This window comes from Copadichromis virginalis, linkage group LG6 (genome assembly GCF_057382275.1).
Source record: "Copadichromis virginalis isolate Kocher_CV1m ecotype Utaka linkage group LG6, C_Virginalis_male_GT1.1, whole genome shotgun sequence".
NCBI lineage: Eukaryota > Metazoa > Chordata > Actinopteri > Cichliformes > Cichlidae > Copadichromis > Copadichromis virginalis.
The window spans coordinates 29,822,362-29,843,010 of record NC_140623.1 but is presented as its reverse complement, the minus strand read 5'-3'; the positions used below and the strand labels follow the sequence as shown (position 1 = coordinate 29,843,010).

The window sequence follows — 20,649 nt, the reverse complement described above, 5'->3', positions numbered from 1 at the left end:
TTACCTCCGCCTCTCTGCGCCTGCGTGGATAAGAGGCCGATTCAGGAGAAGCCGTCAGTTTGCAGGAGTTTTTGGATCTGGGTCGCTTCATAGTTTTAAGTAGTAAGTATTGTTTCCAGTCTGAGACGGAACCATGAATCCTGATATCGTTAAGGAAAGAAAAAATGCCACGTTTGACGTCGAAAAACTGACCTTTATTTTGGACGGTGGCCCAGAAAAGACCAGAAGAAGGCGAGAAATTGGTGAGATTGTAAATGTCTTCCTTGATCAAAACATGTTATTTTAACGCGTTTGGTGCTGCTGACTGTTTTGATTTAATACGATCATGGGACCTGTACTTGTATTTAAGTAAAAAACACTCACGTGAAGGTAAGAGAAGTTTAATGTTAGCACAGCCGTGTTTCCATCGGCTGTTAGCTAAGGTGTTAGCAGCTCTCATAACCTGCAGGTGACTTTTAGTGTCCGGGGTGCAACACACTTTTATATGTTTTAGATATCAGTCTCAGAATTATTAGTTTAAAGTGGCATTTCTGAAGGTGACTGTGCCACAATGATTTTTATGCGATCCGAATCTAAATTCGGCTTTAGTGTCATTTATATTTATGATTACGTTTCATGCGTTTCACTGTACTGAAGCAATGCACTTTAACCCACTTCTTTTTTTTCTCTTTTTTTTTTATTTTATTGTGGACAGCGGTAGATGAACCCAAACTGTTGACACGTCCCGTGTAATGTTAGTTCAGCACGTACAACTTGTCCAAATTCAAGCTGGAATTTGGCATTGTGGAAATCAATAAACGGGCATTTGCAGTGTTTTTTTTTTTAGTAAAGGTTAATGTGTCTCTCATGTAAACTGATAAACTGCTAATGCCAAGCTAACGGAAGCTGTTTCTTGTGTCATCAGGGATCACAGGACAGGGGGGAACAATTAATTTTCCCAAGGGGCCACATGGGACTGGAGAATCACACCAATAACTTCATAAAGAGAAAGAATTAGTTATTGATATTAAGCAGAACTGAACTCAGCTTATGTGTAGAGTTACCTTTGCAGCAATCCCAGCTTCCCATGTGACCTCTTTTAGAAATGTAATTACTGTCTTTTACATAGGGGGGGGACACTAAAACCATTCTGCTAAGCGAATGACTTCTTTACAGTTTATTATAGGATGCTGAGTGGTTGTGTCCTACTCAATTCTGGTGAAACAGGCTTACTATGTGTTTGGCCTTGAGGTATTTGTGGGATTCATCCTTTTCAGCGTGCCATACCTGTTCAATTAGTAGCTGCCTTACTAATACATGAATGTTTGAATTTCCACTGTAGAGTCACTCGTTTTCAGCGACCCAGACTTTAAGGAAGAAGACCCAAACTTCTTGTCCCGCAGTGAGCGCTATGACCAAGCCGTTAGAAAAAGTGCCCAAATGATCCTGAAGCTCAGAGAGTATGGTATTGCTGACCCAGAGGAGATCTACCACTATAAGAGGTATGTGGTAGAGGAATCTGCTCATAAAGCCAACTGTTAAAGTAAATGGGTTTGTTATTAAACAACAGCCTGCAAATGTTTAAATCCACTCGTTTGTGTGTAGATGCTGTTCATCTGTAGAAGTATAAGTGGGGAGGGGGGGCTTATCACACTCAGTGCATTTCAGCGTATACTCATAAAAAGGCTTAACGAAATGTTCTTATGAAGCAAATGATGTGAGGCTCAAAGGTAAAGTATCGTGTATGTGGTGTACGTTAATGTTACTACACCCCGACTGTACTTTGACAGTAATCAAATTATCCACCCACCTTCTCTGTCAGCTCGTGTGCGATATGCAAAGCAACGAAAACCAATGTTTGTTCCCGAGCAATAATCTCAAACAGTGTCACAGATGTTACATGAACGGCCCTAATATAGTTTTCTTAATTAACCTCCTAAGACCCGAACTCTTCCACGGCATGCATTTTTAATTTCTCTTTGATATTTGGGCTGATTGGAACCTGATGAATGTAAAAACAAAGAATTACTTAAAAAAAAAAATAAAAAAAGTTTTACCTAATTTTTGTTTCTGAGAAAAATGAGAGCCACTTATGAGGATTTTTGTTTAAAATTTCGATAGAACAGTAGCAGTATAATGTCCTCGTAAGTGGATATCAGGCCCTTGTAGAGCAAATTTTAGTATTTTGGTCTAAATAACCCAAAATGTGATGTTCACATATGTGGACGCCAGGTCCTAGGAGGTTAAGAGCCCCCCTCCCCCCTCCAAATTGAACCCAATCAAGTAGATTTTTTTTTTTAAACCAGTCTTGGCAACTAAGTCAACAACAAAAGCAGCTGGAGCAAAGTTCGCAAAAGATTAAAATTGTGTTAGAGGGCAGCAATCTGCCACGTATCGTGCGCTTTCTTCATGAGCTGTGTGCATTTACTTAAACTCAATTCTTCAAAGCTCTACCATGCAGTGCAGCTTTACTTCCACTGTAAACTGCACATATTCATACAAATCCTTTGAGTTGTCAAGACGCATGACCAGATTTATTAACAGTCAAAAATCCCCAAATGATCTGTAGCTCGTCACTGAGTTCTCACCCTGCATGTTTAGAGCTGAGCCCCACATTCTTCTGGTCCTCATATTACTGAAGACTATTGTCATATTTTGATGAGGAACCGTGAGCAGATGGGTTTGGAGTGTTTCAGGTTGAATGTCATATTTCTGCATAGAGATTGATCCACAATGAAAACTGCAAAGAGCACAAGAGCAACTCTGTGCCTTTTTCTCAGAGGTGCATACACACAGAGCTCTGCAACATGACACGTTACCTGTTTGTTTTAATTTTTAAATGTTTTAAAATTTCCCCACTACCACATAATGCATGCTGTACTGAAATGTCTGCCAAAATACAGCTTTTAATGGGGCTTTGGCTTGCAACATTGCATAACATACAGGGAAAAATGTTTCCACTTATTAAAAAAGCAGATGGGTCAGGATCTGACTGTAAGCAAAGTTCTTTGTTCATTAACTACACAATCGCTGTAATAGTTTGTCATGTATTTCACTTGAGCTGTTGGATCTGTCTAGAGATCGTACAGATTTATCTGCACACAGTCCCCAGCAATTTCTAAGAGGGTTGCCCCATTTTTAAAAAGAAAAAAGAAAAAAAGAAAACCAAACATTCCCTATTGGTTTTCCTTCCACTGCCTCCAGTTCATCTGAATTGTTAAATGCTTTTGTAGAGAAGCACATGTTTAAAATCTGCATTTCCATGCACACTAGGGCTGCCACGATTAGTCGACTAGTCACGATTACGTCGACTATCAAAATTGTCGACGACTGATTTAATAGTCGACGCGTCGTTTGAAGCTTTGTAAGATCACAAAAGACGCTCCACTTGGTAAAATCTGGCCAAACTGGTCACAGTCATTCTTGGATTTACTTTAAACTTATTGGCTTGACTATTTAAGACCCTTAGACACAACTTCATGATGCTGTGCTAAAATGCCTCAAATTTGCAACTTTTGAGAGTTTAATCTAAGTTATATTTTGGGGAAGACGAGACTATTTTGGGGTTGTTTTATTTTAGCAAAACTGGGAACTGTTGAACAGAGTGTCTCTCTCTTCTTGTATGTTTGACAGATCCAAACTTAATATCACTATATAGGAAATAAACTTGATGTCATAAAATAATGCAGTCATCTAACATTTGAGTTGATGGTAAATCTGACCTTGTATTCACCCAGTATGGTCAAAGGCAACATCCCTGAGGCTATGGGAATACATTTTGGGGTGTTCCTTCCAACCATGCACAGCCAGTGTGACTCTCAGCAAAAAAAGAAATGGTTGCCTCTGACAGAGTCCTTCCAGGTGGTGGGCACATATGCCCAAACTGAGATGGGTCACGGTCAGTCTTGGATTTAGCTTTTGACACAAATTAACTTAATTTTTATGGAGTTCCTTAGACAAAACTTAATGATTCTGTGTTGAAACGCTTCAAATTTACAATTTTTATTTTTCCCCAAAAAAGTTTAATAAATGATCTCTAAGGCCAGGCAAAATGCCATTTTAAGCAGGATGGGAAAAGTGTTTAACACCAAGAATACCTCTGATTTCTTGTATGTGTTTGACAGATCCAAACTTGATGTATGTAGAAAACTTCCAATTGGATGTAATCAAATTATCCATGTCTAATATGCGAGTTAACATTGTCTGAACCACACTTGTGTACACTTCCCTTTACCCAGGATGGTCAAAGGCAACAATCAGGAGCCTTTGGGACTACACTTTGTCATGTTCATCCCATTCCTGCACAGCCAATGTGACCATCACCAAAAAAAGAAATGGTTGCCTTTGGCAGAGTCCTACCGGGTGATGGGCACTTATGCCCAAACTGAGATGGGTCACGGTCAGTCCTGGACTTAGCTTTGAACTTACTGAATGTTGATTAAGGCCCTTGGACAAAACTTTATCATCCTCTGCTGATAAATGATCAGCAGTCACATTTGAGCAAAAGAATAAAACATTTAAAACCATAACTCTAATTTCTTGTATGTGTTTGACAGAAGCAAAATATTGAGAAAATCCAAAGTAGTTGCATGTGTGTCCTTATGATTGTGTTTGCAGTTTGCATGCTTTTCTAAAAGACGCTACATGTAGATCTATCCATGCTATTAGCGTAGCTTCAGTAGAAGTTCCCATTTAAGACCCTAAATATTAAACTAGTTTTATGTCATCAACACTTTCCCATAAGCAGTTTCTAAGTCTACTTCCTTCCCACTGACTCTTTCATTCCCCTTTCTATGTTGATAATGCCCCGATTATGAAGCTTGTGTATATTTTGATTGCTCCCCTGATTTGCACTCTTTTCTATGCATGATTTTAACAATTAAGACTGAATAACTGATCAGAGATGGCCTGTCTTTGTTTGGCCTGTGGATTTGAAATGATGGGAACTAGAAACATGAAACTAGTTCAGTTGTCTTTTTCATGAAGTCTTGAAAGAGTAAGAGAAGCAGCATTATAAGCTGCAGAAGTTTGTGGCTCATGAGTTCATAATGAGGCCTCTGAATGTCTCTTTGTAATCTGAGAAATTAGCAAATCTATGTGAGAGAGAATGTAGGCCAAGCAGCTATTGTTTGGTGGCTTTCTGTTAAAAAGCCTGGTGGATGTTATTTTGAATTTGTAAATCTGTCACAAAGCTGCACTTAATATTTACCCCTGTATTCACTCACCAGTTCAGTTTGGTTTGAGCCTACACTGGGTCAGTTAGAGAGAACACTTAGTTGTGGTCAAGGGTGCCTTAACACTCTTGTGAGGCTATTCCTAATATCAGACTGCTGGAATTTGCGATTTAGACCCCATATTCACTGAAAATGATGCAAAAAAAAAATAAAAACTCTGCACTGTGTGTTGGCAACAGTTGCTCATTTTGAATTTGCTGCCTGCTACACTATTTTATTAAAGTTGGGGGTGGCACATTTTTGCTCCTTTGTTTAGGAACTAACTGCTTCTGTTTTGTTTTGGGTTTTTTTTTTGTTTGTTTGGTTTTGTTTATTTTTTTTCACGACACACTGAATCCTTTCAATGACTGGACTGTTTAATGTTCCTTCTCCTCTTTAGCCTGCAGGACACTCTAACCATGGGTTCCAAAAATCATTAAACAATTTTTGTCCATTGTAAATGATCTCAGGACCAAAGAAAGCACTATCCTTTTTTGTTTTGTTTTTGTAACTACAAAGTCATGTTAATAATTAAATGTTCCACTTTGGCTGCCCCATCCCAACTTGATTTCCCAACATGTGACTAGTATCATATTCAAAACGAGCATATAAATAACACTACCAGTTATCTCTTTAGACTTAATTAATATACATTCTGTCAGCGTTGTAACAAGCAGGTCCAGTTTACATCTATGTATCCGTTCAACTCCCCTAAACATTTTTGGTGGCTTTGAGTTGTTGCCAACTGAGCAACCCAAACTGAGAGTAGGCTAAAGTTCAAGTCTTGGTCATCCCTGTCAGTGGTATGGGTAAATGTGTAGATCCAGCTACTAAAGACAAACTTTTGGAAAATGGCATTTATGAAGTTTGAAGTTAGATTCTCACCACATGATCAAATCAGCAATTCCAATATGCATGTCATGCTGACAAATTGTTTTAATTTGTCTTTGTCACCTCTTTCTCTGCTGCTTGTGCACATGTCTTTTATTCTTGCATCACTATTTCAATTCCTGTAAATAATTCTTCCTGCGGATACAAAACTGCATCATTATCTTCTCATTCATCTCTGCTAACGTTGTCTTAAACTCTTCATAATCATTTCCACCATCTGCGTCCCTTCTCCTCGCCCTTTCTACATTACAACCTGCTTTTTTCCCCATTTCCCACTGCCTTGCGTGGCCAAGATGTGTGCACCCTGACAGGCCAGAGCCCCTGGATCTTCATCTCGGGATGTTCCTGCCCACACTACTCAACCAGGCCACCCCAGAGCAAATGGACCGTTTCTTCATGCCCGCCTGGACCCTAAAGATCATCGGCACCTACGCTCAGACTGAGATGGGCCACGGTAAAATGAAGTCCGAAACAGAGTAGGCCAGTTAGGAACACGATGCCATTTTTAATTTTATTGTCGATATTCCCACAAACTATTGAGTCAGGTTGGTTGCAATTTAAAGTAAGAAAGAACTTAGTGCTGCTTATTTTACACATGGCATTCAACACTGGTTTATTATTCAAATATGTATATTCACCAACCAAAATATGCGCTGGTGTACAAGTGGTTTATTTAAAGACACTTCAAGGAATTTAGGTAAATTTAGTCAACTAGAGAACTGCTGCAAACAAAGTAAGAGTTAAACCACTGTGCTACTTTAAGATTAGATGATGGTAAATGCACCCAGTATATCTCTAACAGTGGAAGTGTTTTCTTTGTTAAAGAGAAAAAAAATCTTGAAACTAATGATTCATTTACATAACATCTGTGTCCACGGGGCCACTGGACAAGTGTAAAGTTTTCCTTTCAGAACTTTAAAAAAAAATGTAAACACAGAGAAACATTGAGTAGTTTCTCACTGGCTGTTCTACTCCCTGGCCACCCCTCCTGTTCCACAGTAGCTCTTCTTATCTGGTTTGTGTTTTTGTTTTGTTTTCTTGTCTTCACTAATAATCTTTACTATACTTTAACAGCATGGGCTGTTATGTCTTTAACTAAAAACCAGTAAAATCCAGCTTAAACAGCATAGAACTGAATCATCTTAAAATTGTGATTGAAAATTAAGATCTGTCAAACACCTACAAGCTTCTCTCGGAGAGAAGTGGATTCAGCTATTTTACTTAAGTAAATTTATACTGGATACTCCATTTTAAGTCTCAAGGGCCAAATGTGCTGTCAATTTATTATAAGTTTAAACTTAGATTTTTTTCCATCTCTGATGCTAAAGTTGTGTTCTGTAAATGTAATTTTTAGTCTAGGCATGTTTGTTAACAGTAGTAGTAGTTTTGCATAAAAATCATCAGATCGACTGCTAATGTCTAACCAGCATTGTGATGCACTACTTTTGCTTTTTAACTGTGTTCTCTGCATGTGTGTCTGGTGGCCTTTGACATATTGAATCACTCCAGGCACACACCTTAGAGGGCTGGAGACCACAGCCACATATGATCCAGCCACTCAAGAGTTTGTCTTGAACAGTCCCACTGTGAGCTCCATCAAGTGGTGGCCCGGAGGACGTAAGTGTTTTGACTCCGTTAGGTCTGGGGTTTCATCATGAATAGCGTTTGTGGGGTTTTCTTGTTTTGCTTTTAACCATTTCACCCTCTCTTTCTAGTTGGGAAAACCTCCAACCATGCCATAGTGTTAGCACAGCTTTACACTCTTGGAAACTGCCATGGTCTGCATGCTTTCATCGTACCCATCAGAGATATGAACACACATTTACCCCTGCCAGGTAACCACAGTCTGTGATGACTTTCTGAATGTGATATTTGTAAAGTAAGTCCTCATCATCCTTTCTGTCCATCTCACTTTTTCTCTTACTAGCTTTGTTTGTCTTTCTCTCTCAGGTATTGTTGTTGGTGACATTGGCCCCAAGTTTGGCTTCAATGAAGTTGACAACGGCTTCCTGAAATTGGAGAACGTACGAATTCCACGGGAAAACATGCTGATGAAATACGCCAAGGTGAAATGAAAGTTTGTCTTTTTAACAGCAGTGATTCGCCATGAGTGGATTAATTTACCTCAGCTCTTTGTTTGTGATGTTTGGGAAGGGAATTGCTGATCTTGAAATTATACCCCGTTACTGCAATAATGCACAGTTATTGGTCATGTTTCAACCATTTCTTGTCCTTTTGCTCCTTGCAGATTATTTTATAATCAAGCGCCAATCTGTGCTAACAGTGGTGGTATAACTGATTAGTGTCAGAAATTGTGTCCTCATTGGGATTACATTTGCAAATGCCTTGCAAGAATTACTCAAAAAATACTTATTCAATTTGGTAATATGCATTGACACTTGGTGTTGTTGGTGGTTATATGGATACAGAATAAATACATTTCAAGTGGGGCTTCAATATGACTCTGTCCACCAGGTGGAGCCAGATGGAACCTATGTGAAACCACCAAGTACTAAGCTGACCTACGGCACCATGGTGTTCATCCGCTCCATGATTGTCGCCGAGTCAGCTCGAGCCCTTGCAAAGTCCTCCACCATTGCCATCCGCTACAGTGCCGTGCGTCACCAGTCTGAAATACGGCCAGGGTCAGTGGACAGTTGATCGCTGTCAATGCAAACATTTGCACAAACATCTCATGACTCAAAAGTAGTGAGTAAAAACTAATTTGTAGTTGAGCTGAAATAAATCAAGTGAACAGGCTGAACGTTACACTAGTACTTTAAAGTACTTCACTCTACTAGTGGTTCCTAGTTTGCCCGAATATCAGCATAAAGGAAAAATGAATCCCAGCGGTATGTGATGTGAAGTATACTGCAGTGCAAACAGCTAGGATTGACACATCTGCAACTTTTGCATAGGTGACTATAAAAAAAAGACCTGAGACATTAAACTCGGTGGTCTCGCTCGTCTGCGTCACTGTTTCAATCATGAAAAAAAAAAAAAAAAAAGTTTTGTGTTTCTATTGCACAGAGAGCCAGAGCCTCAGATCCTCGACTATCAGACACAGCAGTACAAGCTGTTCCCTCTGCTGGCCACAGCCTATGCCTTCACTTTTGTTGGCCAGTACATGACGCAGACCTACCACCGCATTACTGAAGACATCAACCAGGGAGACTTCAGCGAGATGCCTGAGGTACTGACCAGCCATCCTCATGTGGGGCAGCAAAGCTTAATTGCTCAATGGACAGATTAATCACATAACATTTAAAAACACTTTCTTTCTTTTTTTTTTTCCTTCCCCTCCTCCTTCTTCTCCCACTGCAGGAGTTTTTCTCAGGGACTAGTTCACCCACTCTGTTGATCCCACTTCTGTGGTCAGGGTTTAAATTAAGTTGGGGGCTGGGTGGGGTGTACTAGAATGAGAATTAAGTGAGGAATTGTGCTGATGATCAATGGACAGATTAATCACATAACATTTAAAAACACTTTCTTTCTTTTTTTTTTTTTCTTTTTTTTTTAAATAGATTTTTACACTTTACATTAAAACAAAACAAATCTGTTTGGAATTTTGAGCAAAATGTTAGAAAAGCAATTACCAGACATTTCTGAAGCATATCTGTGTCGCATATGGTTTTGTTTGATGGCACGGTTGCTGGTTTTTGGTGGAATGGTAGCCTGTCCTCTTTCTTTGGACAGACTGCTTTTTTTTTTTTTTTTTCTTCCACTCACTTTCAGTCCAGCCTGTCTCAGAACCATATATTTGTTCCCATTTCTTAAGTTTAATTCATTCATAGCTATGAATTAATCTGTTTCACTTGCTTTGCTCTCTAATTCACAGCTCCATGCCTTGTCTGCGGGTTTGAAGGCCTTCACCTCATGGGAAGCGACCTCAGCTATCGAGGTGTGCCGCATGTCATGTGGTGGCCACGGTTACTCTCGAAGCAGTGCCTTGCCGGACATTTATGTTGAGTTTACCCCTACCTGCACCTACGAAGGAGAGAATACAGTCATGATGCTGCAGACTGCCAGGTAACGCAAAGTGACATTTAACACCACAAATTAGAGAACTACTGAAGCTGAATTATGTGTCAGTATTGGTGGTGTAACATATAAGCTCCGTTCATAAACTCACCTTCACACCGATGACTAAAACATGCAGTTAGTTGAAAAATGAAGATATGTTAACTTTTATTTCTAATAGGTACAGTAAATATTTCTGTAAAGCTTTCAATTGATAGAAACGCAGCTGCTAGCTATCTCGCGCATCTAACTGTTAAACTGAGCACTCGTGTCTGCAGATACCTGGTGAAGAGCTACAAACAGGCTAAGGCAGGCCAGCAGCTGAGCGGCATTGTGTCATACCTGAACGAAGCAGATGTGCGGAGGGTGCAGCCACAGCCCGTCGCTGCCAGGCCAACAGTGGTTGACATCAATGACCTGACTAGCCTGACGGAGGTCTACAAACTCCGAGCAGCCATGTAAGAAAGCAGTGGGAAAGATGATGACCTTGCTACATGAAATATTACCCGTTTCCTTTTATTTGCCCTTAATATTTATATATCTAGTAGAATTGTACAGGTTTTCTGGGTTCGTACATTAGAAAAGGTGGTGGAACTTGAACATTGGATTGCACACTGGGGAAATTCACGCTCCAGCAGCAAAAGGAAGAAGTCAGGAAGAAAAGTCAATTGGAGATATTAGAAAAATGAAAAACCATAAAAGAAGTTGTGTACAAAAAATTTTAAACTGTGTACAGAGAAGAAATCTGTGTATTTTACTGTGTATAGTAACATTTCTACACAGTAAAGTGCAGTCGGGGTGGTAAAATATGCCCTCTCCATGCTGCCACTTCACAACTGAGAACCATGATCACGATGGTCTCTGACAAAGTTGCTTTTTGATTCCCATTCATATTTGGGAATGGGTTTCCACTGAGTGTTGTCCTTCCTTAAATGTTATACACCGTATTTTCTTTTTAAAAACAAGTTTTGCAGTCGTCACTACTGATCTCTTTAATAGTTCAGTTTGCTAGTGCAAGTCTGACTTACACCTGCAGTTGTTGGTCATTCCCTGCATGTGACATGATATGCAGCTGTCATTATCGAAACCCATCCGGCAAGGAGTGTCAACTGTGGTGGAAGTGTGGGTTTTTGTTTTTTTTTAAATGTGGTCCAACTTTAAACATCAGAGGGTTAAAAGGCAAATATGCATTTATAATTGGGTGGTTTTTTTTTTTGTTTTGTTTTTTGTTTTGTTTTTTAAATAGTATTAAGAAAATGATGCTTAAAGTATTGGGACTAAACAGATGAAAAGAAAGTAGTAAAAGGCTAGTTTTTCATAAGAGGAGTTGACATATCTGAAAAAACTAAATGAGTGTTATGGTGTCAAACACTGACTCTGTGTTGGCAGGTAGGTAAAGCTTGGGAGGGGTGAGGCTTTAGTCAAGAACCAGACTAAAAAGCTTGTTTGGTGTTTCTTAAAAATGGACTTGCACAGTCTGACATTTGCTCAGTCGTACATTTCTGCCTGCTCTAACTAAGGCGATTGCAAGAGGGAGGATTAAAGCGTCTCTAAATTGAAGATTAAATAAATCCATCAGGGAGGCAGGTTTAACTTGGACTCAGCAGTGTTTGTCAGGGAGCGTAGGCAACTTCTCTCATCTCCCCTTTTTATCTTAATCCACGTGTTTCTGATTATTTGAGGCACCTGGAAGTTTCTCGTTTCATCCAAAGGGCGCACATACTGTATCGTTTCGGACTAAAACTAATTCAGTTAATTTGTGTTTAAGGTTGGTGGCTGCTCTGCCTCCCCAAGTTGTAAAATGCTCTCTTTGTACCCCTGCATTTGTTTTGTTTACCACCAAAGAAGAAACCGCTCTTACAGTATCTGTCATAACATCAGCAATGCCACAAAAACGTTTGTTTGTTTGTTTTTTTTATCATTATTTCACAGCATAAAACCTCATTTTTAGCTTACTTGCCTTAATCCAGGACTTCATAATCCCTGTCTAAGCCCAATTTTAGATGTATTCATTGAAGCTTGAATGTTGTAGGTTAACTAGTGTACTATTTTCCTCCAAGTCTTTGGTGTAAACCTGCTATTTATCTATTAAGTCTATTATGCAAACACTAGTTACTGTCATAGGAGGGGCTCATCTTTTTTTGTTTTCCATCACAAAAGGTTAAAAGTCAACTTTAGTGTGACATGAAACACTCTTTGATCTATAATTGTGAACGAAAAGGGAAGACTGATCGTACTCACATTTAGTTGTATTCAGTATGCAACTCTGTAGGTCAGCGCTAATCTTTAATGTTGATCCATTGAAGAGCATTCGGTACACATTTTAGTCTAGACATACTGGGATGGAAAACTGCAGCTTACCTACAACCACAAGGAGGTAATTCTGGCTTTGTTGCTTAATGCACGCTATGTTTCTGTGTTTATAGTCTAGTGGAGCTGGCAGCGAAGAGCATCCAGCAGGAGCTGCAACGCAGGAAGAGTCAGGAGGATGCCTGGAACAACAGCGCCATTGACCTGGTCAGAGCCTCAAATGTAAGTTCAATTTTGCTTGATTGTCCTTTTTTATGAATAAATTATGACTAACCTTGGAAGGTTTTACTTGAAAAGAATATCTAAAACATCTGTCACCCTTTGAATATTGCCCTAAAGTTGGAGGTTGTTTGTTACTAGTCAGTATCTTCGGTTCTTCTGTTTCTTGTGTGTGTGTGTGTGTGTGTGTGTGTGTGTGTGTGTGTGTGTGTGTGTGTGTGTGTGGTAAATGGCCTGTATTTATATAGCGCTTTTCTAGTCCCTAAGGACCCCAAAGCACTTTACATATCCAGTCATCCACCCATTCACACACACATTCACACACTGGTGATGGCAAGCTACATTGTAGCCACAGCCACCCTGGGGCGCACTGACAGAGGCGAGGCTGCCGGACACTGGCGCCACCGGGCCCTCTGACCACCACCAGTAGGCAATGAGTGAAGTGTCTTGCCCAAGGACACAACGACCGAGACTGACCAAGCCGGGGCTCGAACCAGCAACCTTCCGATTACAAGGCGAAATCCCAACTCCTGAGCCACGATCGCCCCGTGTATGTGTATGTATGTATATATGTGTGTATATGTATATTCTTTTTTTCTCTCTCTCTTGTGTTCAGGCCCACTGTCACTATGTTGTAGTGAAACTCTTTACTGACAAGCTTGGGGAGGTTGCTGATACTGCAGTACACTCAGTGCTGTCAACCCTGGCTCTGCTCTACACCCTGTATGGCATCACAAAGAACTCTGGAGACTTCCTACAGGTAAGCAAAATCATCATGTGTGTGGTCAGCAGATAAGCACAACAGTGCTGTTTCAAGGCTCTTTCTACTGCTCAGCTTGGTCTGATCTAAGATCCAAATTTCTACAGCTGCTGGTGTTGTGGGTTTGGTTTTTTTGTTTTTTGTTTTTCTCAAATTCTTTTTCTAGGCCGGACTGCTGAGTGTGCCTCAGGTGATGCAGATTTCTAGTCGAATCAAGGAGCTGCTGGCTCAGCTGAGGCCCAACGCTGTGGCCCTGGCGGATGCCTTTGACATCCACGACAAGAAGCTGAATTCGGTCCTGGGACGATACGATGGGAATGTTTATGAGCACATGTTCGAGTGGGCTCGCAAATCCCCCCTCAATGCTACAGAGGTCAGTCGAGCCCACGAGGTTGTATGGTCAGTGTTAATGCTAAGCTGCTCTTTGCATTTATCAGCAGCGTGGAACTCGAGTGTGTTTTATATGAAAATGAAGATGTTGGCAAATCCAACCTCACACTAAACCTGTTTGTGTGATCATTGTGTACAATGCAATGCATTATTTCAGCAACTTTTTTTTTTCCCCTCCCTACAGGTACACGAATCTTTCCACAAGTACCTGAAGCCTCTGCGGTCCAAACTGTGAACTGATCCATGAACCTCACCTCCTGGCCGGACCCTTTGACTCTGCAGGCTCAACAGTACTAATCTATCCCATGAGGCTTTTTACTAGCTACCAGCTGGTATATTTCAAATATTAGCCCTCTTAAGGCCATGGTAGATGGCGAACTAACCCTATAAGATAGTAGAGAGTGAGAGAAGGGAATTTAAAGTGAGTAGATGTGTCTTATGAAGGGAAATGGAAATGCAACCAAGACTGAAAATTGATAAAGTGAGCCCAGTGAGAGACCTGAAGAATAGCTTTAACACTAACAATCACACATTTACAATTTTAGACTGACCTGCCTTTTGAACAGAACATCTACTGCAAAGTATTATTTGTGGTCAGTTTTTTTTTTCCCCTCAATTTCTTTGCTGCATGCCTGAAATTTCCTTTTTTCTTCTCCCTCTCTCTTCTAGCAAGTACAGAATGTCTGATTGTTACATAATGTGGGCAATCGGCTAATGGTAAAATCAGGGTGACAAACTGTTGTTCTTAATTATTTGAAGAGGCTTTTGTTTGTCCATAACATTTATCAATCATGGTACTGCTTAAGGAGTAGTTTCACATCAGTGATTCAACCAAGATTCAACCAATAACATGGCAGACTTCCGTTTGTTTCAGATACAATTTTCGATTGAAAAACTTTTTCATAAAGAGAGATTCTTCAGTCACTTATTGTAATAAAATGATCGTAAAAGTCACTGCTAACTGATGGCTCACTTGAAATCTGTGATTTTGTTTTAGTATCAAATGTTCAGCATCTGTACCCCAGAAATGTGGCCGTTTTTAACAGCATCTGCTGCAGTCGGCTGTAAACCCACGTCACCAGCTGTAGTCCCCACAAGCCTTTAACTGCCTAAATCCTCCAGTTGTCTTATTTCAGTCAAAAAGGTGAATCTGTCTGCCTCTTCTCTTATTTCTTATTCCGCATCTGTTCCCACACAATGACCAACATTATGTCACATGGCAAGTCTGCCGTATTGGTGCTCCATAAATAGGAGCTGAGCTCACTGGACAGCTGAGAGGCAGTGTGCACATTTGAGACGGTGGAAAAAATTTGGGGCTGAGAGAAGATCAAGTTCAGCACGCTAGGATTCTCAAAGCTTCAGTTTCTGACAGTATCGGCTCTGTATCTGTAAATGCTCAGCATGATTATGTTAAGGTCTGGATGGATTTTTTTTTTTGTTTTTTCATTTATTCTAACATATTTCAATCTAAGAAATCTAAATGAATTTGTTTACTAAAATGTTCCTTTTATCTCAGAGTGCAATTGTTTAAGTGATGCTGCAAAGCAGTAAAATTACTTTTTTTTTTTTTTTTTTTTTTTTTTTGTAAATGACTTGTTGGGCAGTGAGCTTAAATCTAAAACCTCGCTGTAGACGATGATGATTTGTATAATAATTATGTGCCTGACCATTAATTCAGAATGTTATCACATGACTCCTTCTGTTTCGATCCTGTATTTAATGGTTTGGGTCTGCTGTAAGTTCTGATGACAAAGTTGTTCGTAACACTGGTCTTCTAATTTGTGCAGTCATTGTGGGTGGGGAGGAGTTTTATTTTCTTCTTCTTGACTCTAATTCAGAATATTCTCACAAGTAATTGCATTTCATTTGTTTTGTTTTTTTCACAAAACTATTTTGATTTGTTAAACGGTCACAATGATCACTATATAAGAGTAAGCTGTTTGAGGTTTGTTTTTTTTCTTTTTTAAAAGCTAAAATAAAAACATGTTTCAATGAGTAAGAACAGTTTTTATGGTTGGCAAATAAAGACATGACCTGAAATATCACCATTGTGTGTGGGTTTGTTTGTTTTTTAAACCCACCAAAAAAGTCCACAAAAATCTGGAGAAATAAATTAATGAGTGACATGTATACAGTTCAGAATTTTCTGGCTTTGACCAACAGTATCTTATTTTTACTTCCAACTGTTTGGACACTAAAATCCTGGAGTTCCTTTAAATGAATATTCGCAAGTATTTGCAGAAATATTTTGGGAGAATAAGAAGCTTAACTTTGCTTTAGAGGCAAATTCTGTATTCACACTGATCTTTTGGTTTCTATATATTATTTTTCCCTAAGTGTTGAAAGGAATGTTTTTCGAGCTATATAGTAGGCAATGTTACACGAGTACCTGAAGTACTGCAAACCTACATGGAAAAACATTTACAGTTTACACGAACGAAAATTTAACATCATTGCAAAATAATAAAATAAAACTGATCAGACACATCCAGAAATGCAGGTGCGTCAGCTGCAGAATTACTCCTTACTACTTTGAAATTGGCAACAGCTTGATCTGTTAATGGTTAACAAATTACATAGTAATGAGAAATATTTCAGTAGTAAACTAGTCTTTGAACTTGTTGAATTACTATGCAAATATGACTTTGGTCCAAATACAAAGCAACTACTGCAAAATCTAGTTCACTACTGCTTAAGACTGATTTTTGAATGGGTACAAAGTAATGTACACACATTGCTATTAAAATCACAGGATTGTAATGTAGAATAAGCAGCTTGTTTGCTAATGAATAAGCTACCAGACAGTGCAATGAAGCATGCTGCATATTTGTGTAGGAGTTGGAGTAAATGACCTCTATGCATATGAGTGTGGTGAGGGGGCAATGGACAGCTGCAGTAATAATGTAATTTTACAATTACTCTATTCTGAGTACTTTACTGAAGTACAGTTTTAATGTACTAAAAGTTTTATAAGTGTTTCTAAATTCTGCTTGTAGCCCACTGTTATGTATCCACTATTATGTATTTCTTATTTGGTATTTTGGCTACGGTTAGGGTGCTATTGCACTCCAAAATATTTATTTCAAAGCTTTAGTTATTTATTATTTTTTACTTTATGATAAATAGATTTATGTCTATTTATATAATAAGCTATATTATAACATCCATTATTATGATGCACATGTAAGAGATGGATGTATTTTCTGGTTATAAAAAGTGAAGCTAATTCAGAAATACATTAAACCTGTATTCTTTTAATGGCCTGCAGGGGTCGATGTATGTAAATTAACCTTGAAGTTCATTTTGTAAATAATGGTCAGTCTAAGAGTTAGGAGGATTATTGAGAATTCAGTTGATTTAAACCTTGCTACTCACATCAGGTTTCAAAACACTATGATATTCATGGCTGCATGTGAGCACCACTATATTTATTTCTGATCAAGTAAATGATCTTTGTCACCCTCTGCCACCAAATGGTGATTGTATCACAACAAGCTCTAAATGTAAGCTAAAAGGTATGTTTGTATGGGACAAACATTAAATATGCACACACACAAAGTGTGACGTTTAATGGTTTGGCAGTAATCATGTGAAGAACAAGAAAAATGTATTTGATTTGAATGACATCATCCCAACTCCCTTGTAAAGTAAATACAATAAGCATAAATGGAAGCTATTTTTTCTTTTTTGTAGGAGGGAATACCTTTTTCTATACCAGTAAATATCAAAACTCTTATTTAAGCTGTCATTTCATTAGGGACAGCTATATAGATAGTTGCCTCACAACAAGAAGGTCATGAATTCACATCCACCATCTGACTGGGGCTTTTTTCTGTGTGGAGTTAGCATGTCCTCTCCATCTCTATGTGACTATGTTTCAAAATTTAAGAAGTTCAGAAAAGAAACTATGACACAGGCTGAACTTCATAACATCCCAGCCTCAAGAAACACATGCAAAAGAATTGGTACATTGACCAAAGTTACAAGGAGTAAAACTAATTTCCATTTTTAAGGAACCAGTATTATTTCGGTTAGTTTTTGTGTATGTGGAGACTTTGACAAGAACACATATACTGACACCGCCCCTGCTTCTCGGGCTCCTGTTCTTTCAGGCCCGTGTCGGGGGGTCCTAGCTCCGCCCCTGGTTTCTTCAAGGATGTTGGAAGCAGAAAGAGGGAAGTAGTGACACGCTGTTGGACACTAACCCACAGTATCGTTGCATTTCGGATATATTCTCTCTGCTAATGAATTATAATCTAGGCATTTCTTCCTGGAGGTGAGTGGAATAGCACTCTACAGCTCTTTTATTTGTTTTTGTGACGCTGCAATCGCTAAAACTTAACTTAGGGTCGGGGGTCAACGGTCATTATTAATACGCTTTTAATATGAAAGCACCTAATAGCTCAGTATAAGGTGTACTAATGCTGTAATATTTACTGTTTTTTTGTATGCGATCCTAGATGAGTCAAAGCGTTTAAACAGGAACAAACAGCACTGCTAATAATGACATTTCCAGTGTCGGCGTTAGCTTCCAACGGTCGTTTACATCTAATGTTAGAGTAGCGGCTGAAAGCACGCCTCGGCAAGCCCTTTGTTGCTCTGCCTGTTGGGACAAGTGCATATGAATGCAATTAATCCTCTTGGATTTTCTCATGTTCTCCCTCTAAAGTTAATCGTAGTCGCCGTGTGCCGAAAAATTGAATTTGCCGTAAGCCTTACACCCCTCCCATTTATTTTTCGTGGAAGGTAAGAGGTGGGTTTGACACACCATGTTTCCCCGGAATGACAGGAACGGACGGTTTCACATGAAAGTATGACACAACTAACGTGAAACCATTTGTGTGTCACTGCTGATTTTGAAAATGTGTGTTTCCATTTGTTAGTTTTTACCAAAACAGAGGCAGGGCGGTGAGTTATTGAAATGCTGATTAGAAGTTAACCAAGTCACAACAGGTAGGAATAGTTGCGTTCAAGTGTCAGTGTACTTAAAGTTAAAACCAAAGACTGTATATAAAAGACGTTGCACACTGGTTTGGAGTCTTTTTGAAGGCTCAGCATTAAGCTGTGTTAATCTTTTGAAGCCACATGTGACCATATTTGGGAGAGATAGTGGCATGTTGCGGTATCCTCTAGCTAGCGGGCTTGGTTAGCAATCTGCATCTATTAACTGTACCACAGACTTGCAAATCTGCTGCCGCCAGACTAACAAAACTCTACAATTTCACGCACAGAGAAGCAGAAACTTTCTGGACAGTTTGCACAAACACTCAGAGGTTCAGTTTGTTGACCCAAAGCCTGCCAGACAGCAGCCAGCTTCAGTTTCCTGTGTTGGGACACCTGTCATTTAAAGTGGCTACACCTTTAACTCCAGCATTCAGTTGGACATGTTTAAAAGAGAAAAAAAAAACACTATGGTTTTGTGTTTAGGTGGGAAACTGTCAGTAGAGGCCAAAACAGGCTTTATACCTCGCAGTAAGCATGGTTTTTAATGCTGTACAGTTGGACATGTTAATGTGGGAGTCTTTTGGGACGCTCTTCTGGAGCCAGCTGGATGTGCCCATTAAAGGAACCACAGTTTTTAGGACTTCCTGTGTTTTGTTTGTTTCCCTCCTTATGCACTGTAGAGCAGGGTCGTATTACAGGAAGCATGTTCAAAAAACTTTTTAAGAATAGACTTGAGAACCTTTGAGAACTTTCAGAAAGGCTAATCACAGATCAATCATCTTTGAGTATGACAAACATTTTTTTCCATCCGTGTGACCAAAAACAGCACAACAAATAAATAATCCTTAACCAGTAAGTTATTCTAAAGCTTTGACAGATAAGGTTGTTTTTAAAGAGTGATTGTTACAGTCCAAAAATATTTACAGTGGAGGGAAACTGGCTGACAGCTGCAGTACTGTCCATAGAGTCACATACTTAGAAACATGGAGGCAATTTATTCTGAGCTGATCATAAATCTGCTATGTAATTGCTTTCTCTGTCCATATAGACTGACAACTGAAGTATTGTAAAAGCGATCAGTTAAATATTTTAAAGAACGTTACGAATGAGAAAATGAATCGGAGGGTCAGTCAGCTGATTCGGGTGCAGCAGGAGGGGAGGAGTCAGAGAGAAACTTAGACTATGTTGACAAAAATCTGCCAGTGAGCAGATTTAGTTCGCAGAGTCTGTTACCTTGGTTACTAACTCAGAGTTTAAGTTAACTCTCTAGAACAGAAAACGTGGGTTTTCCATTAACTTATGGTTAACAAATTCAGAGTTGTTTGTTAAGCCTACTTCCTGGAATTAAGTCCTGGGTTATCATAGGACACACAAAGCTCACAAAGTGTGATCTCAAGTGGGCTAAAGCTATAATTTAATAACCTATATGGGGGGGGGGGGAGGAAACATATCCCTCTAAATTTCTTTGAGAACATTGTAAAGAAGTACAGGAACATCAATGGGGGGAAAAAAGAGGCAGCTTTAAATAATAGATCTCAGGTTTTGACACATTCATTTACTGTCAATACATTTTTACTATGATATGTACACAGTGGAGCTATACAGGCACAAAATCTTCACATATAGTGGATTTGTAAATATAGAACAATAGCATTTTATGTCTTTATGTTTCAAATAATGTGTCTAGATCCAAAAATACTTTGTTACTTCTTTATAGTAATCCAGGCACCAACACTACGACAGAAATATCAGTTTTACTGAAAAACATGACATAATTAATGACTGAACACAATGCAGAGCCATCCATGGTGCTGAACTGGACCTTCTGGAGGGCTACGTGTTTGACATCGCTCTTGTAGAGAGTTGTCTACTCTGTTTTTGTTACTAAAAAGAGCATTGAACCTTCTCTGATTCACTGGTTGG

At 39.2% G+C, this 20,649-nt stretch overlaps 2 protein-coding genes across 7 annotated transcripts in view; both read left to right on the top strand.

Annotated features, from left to right (window-relative positions):
- The first annotated feature begins 15 nt into the window (after positions 1 to 15).
- Positions 16 to 15,827, top strand: acox1 (acyl-CoA oxidase 1, palmitoyl). Of its 5 annotated transcripts, none has more exons than XM_085459774.1 (14): positions 17 to 242; positions 1,322 to 1,481; positions 4,218 to 4,378; positions 7,593 to 7,700; positions 7,799 to 7,918; positions 8,034 to 8,149; positions 8,559 to 8,728; positions 9,114 to 9,276; positions 9,922 to 10,112; positions 10,382 to 10,561; positions 12,530 to 12,635; positions 13,249 to 13,392; positions 13,559 to 13,765; positions 13,967 to 15,827. In XM_085459774.1, exons 1-14 carry the CDS (start codon positions 134 to 136, stop codon positions 14,015 to 14,017), a joined length of 1,986 nt encoding a protein of 661 aa, XP_085315900.1. In that variant the 5' UTR covers positions 17 to 133; the 3' UTR covers positions 14,018 to 15,827. The 5 variants fall into 5 exon arrangements, with proteins under 5 accessions (XP_085315902.1, XP_085315900.1, XP_085315901.1 ...); XM_085459775.1 differs by lacking the exon at positions 4,218 to 4,378 and adding an exon at positions 3,717 to 3,877; XM_085459773.1 differs by lacking the exon at positions 4,218 to 4,378 and adding an exon at positions 6,377 to 6,537 and having other exon boundaries at positions 18 to 242.
- Positions 15,828 to 17,909: 2,082 nt separating this feature from the next.
- Positions 17,910 to 20,649, top strand: part of LOC146708053 (inactive rhomboid protein 2-like) — a 38,070-nt gene continuing 35,330 nt past the window's right edge. For both annotated transcript variants that reach the window (XM_085459771.1, XM_085459770.1), the window contains exon 1: positions 17,910 to 18,058. The gene's annotated coding sequence lies outside the window, so the exon portion shown is untranslated. The remainder of the gene's footprint in view (positions 18,059 to 20,649) is intronic.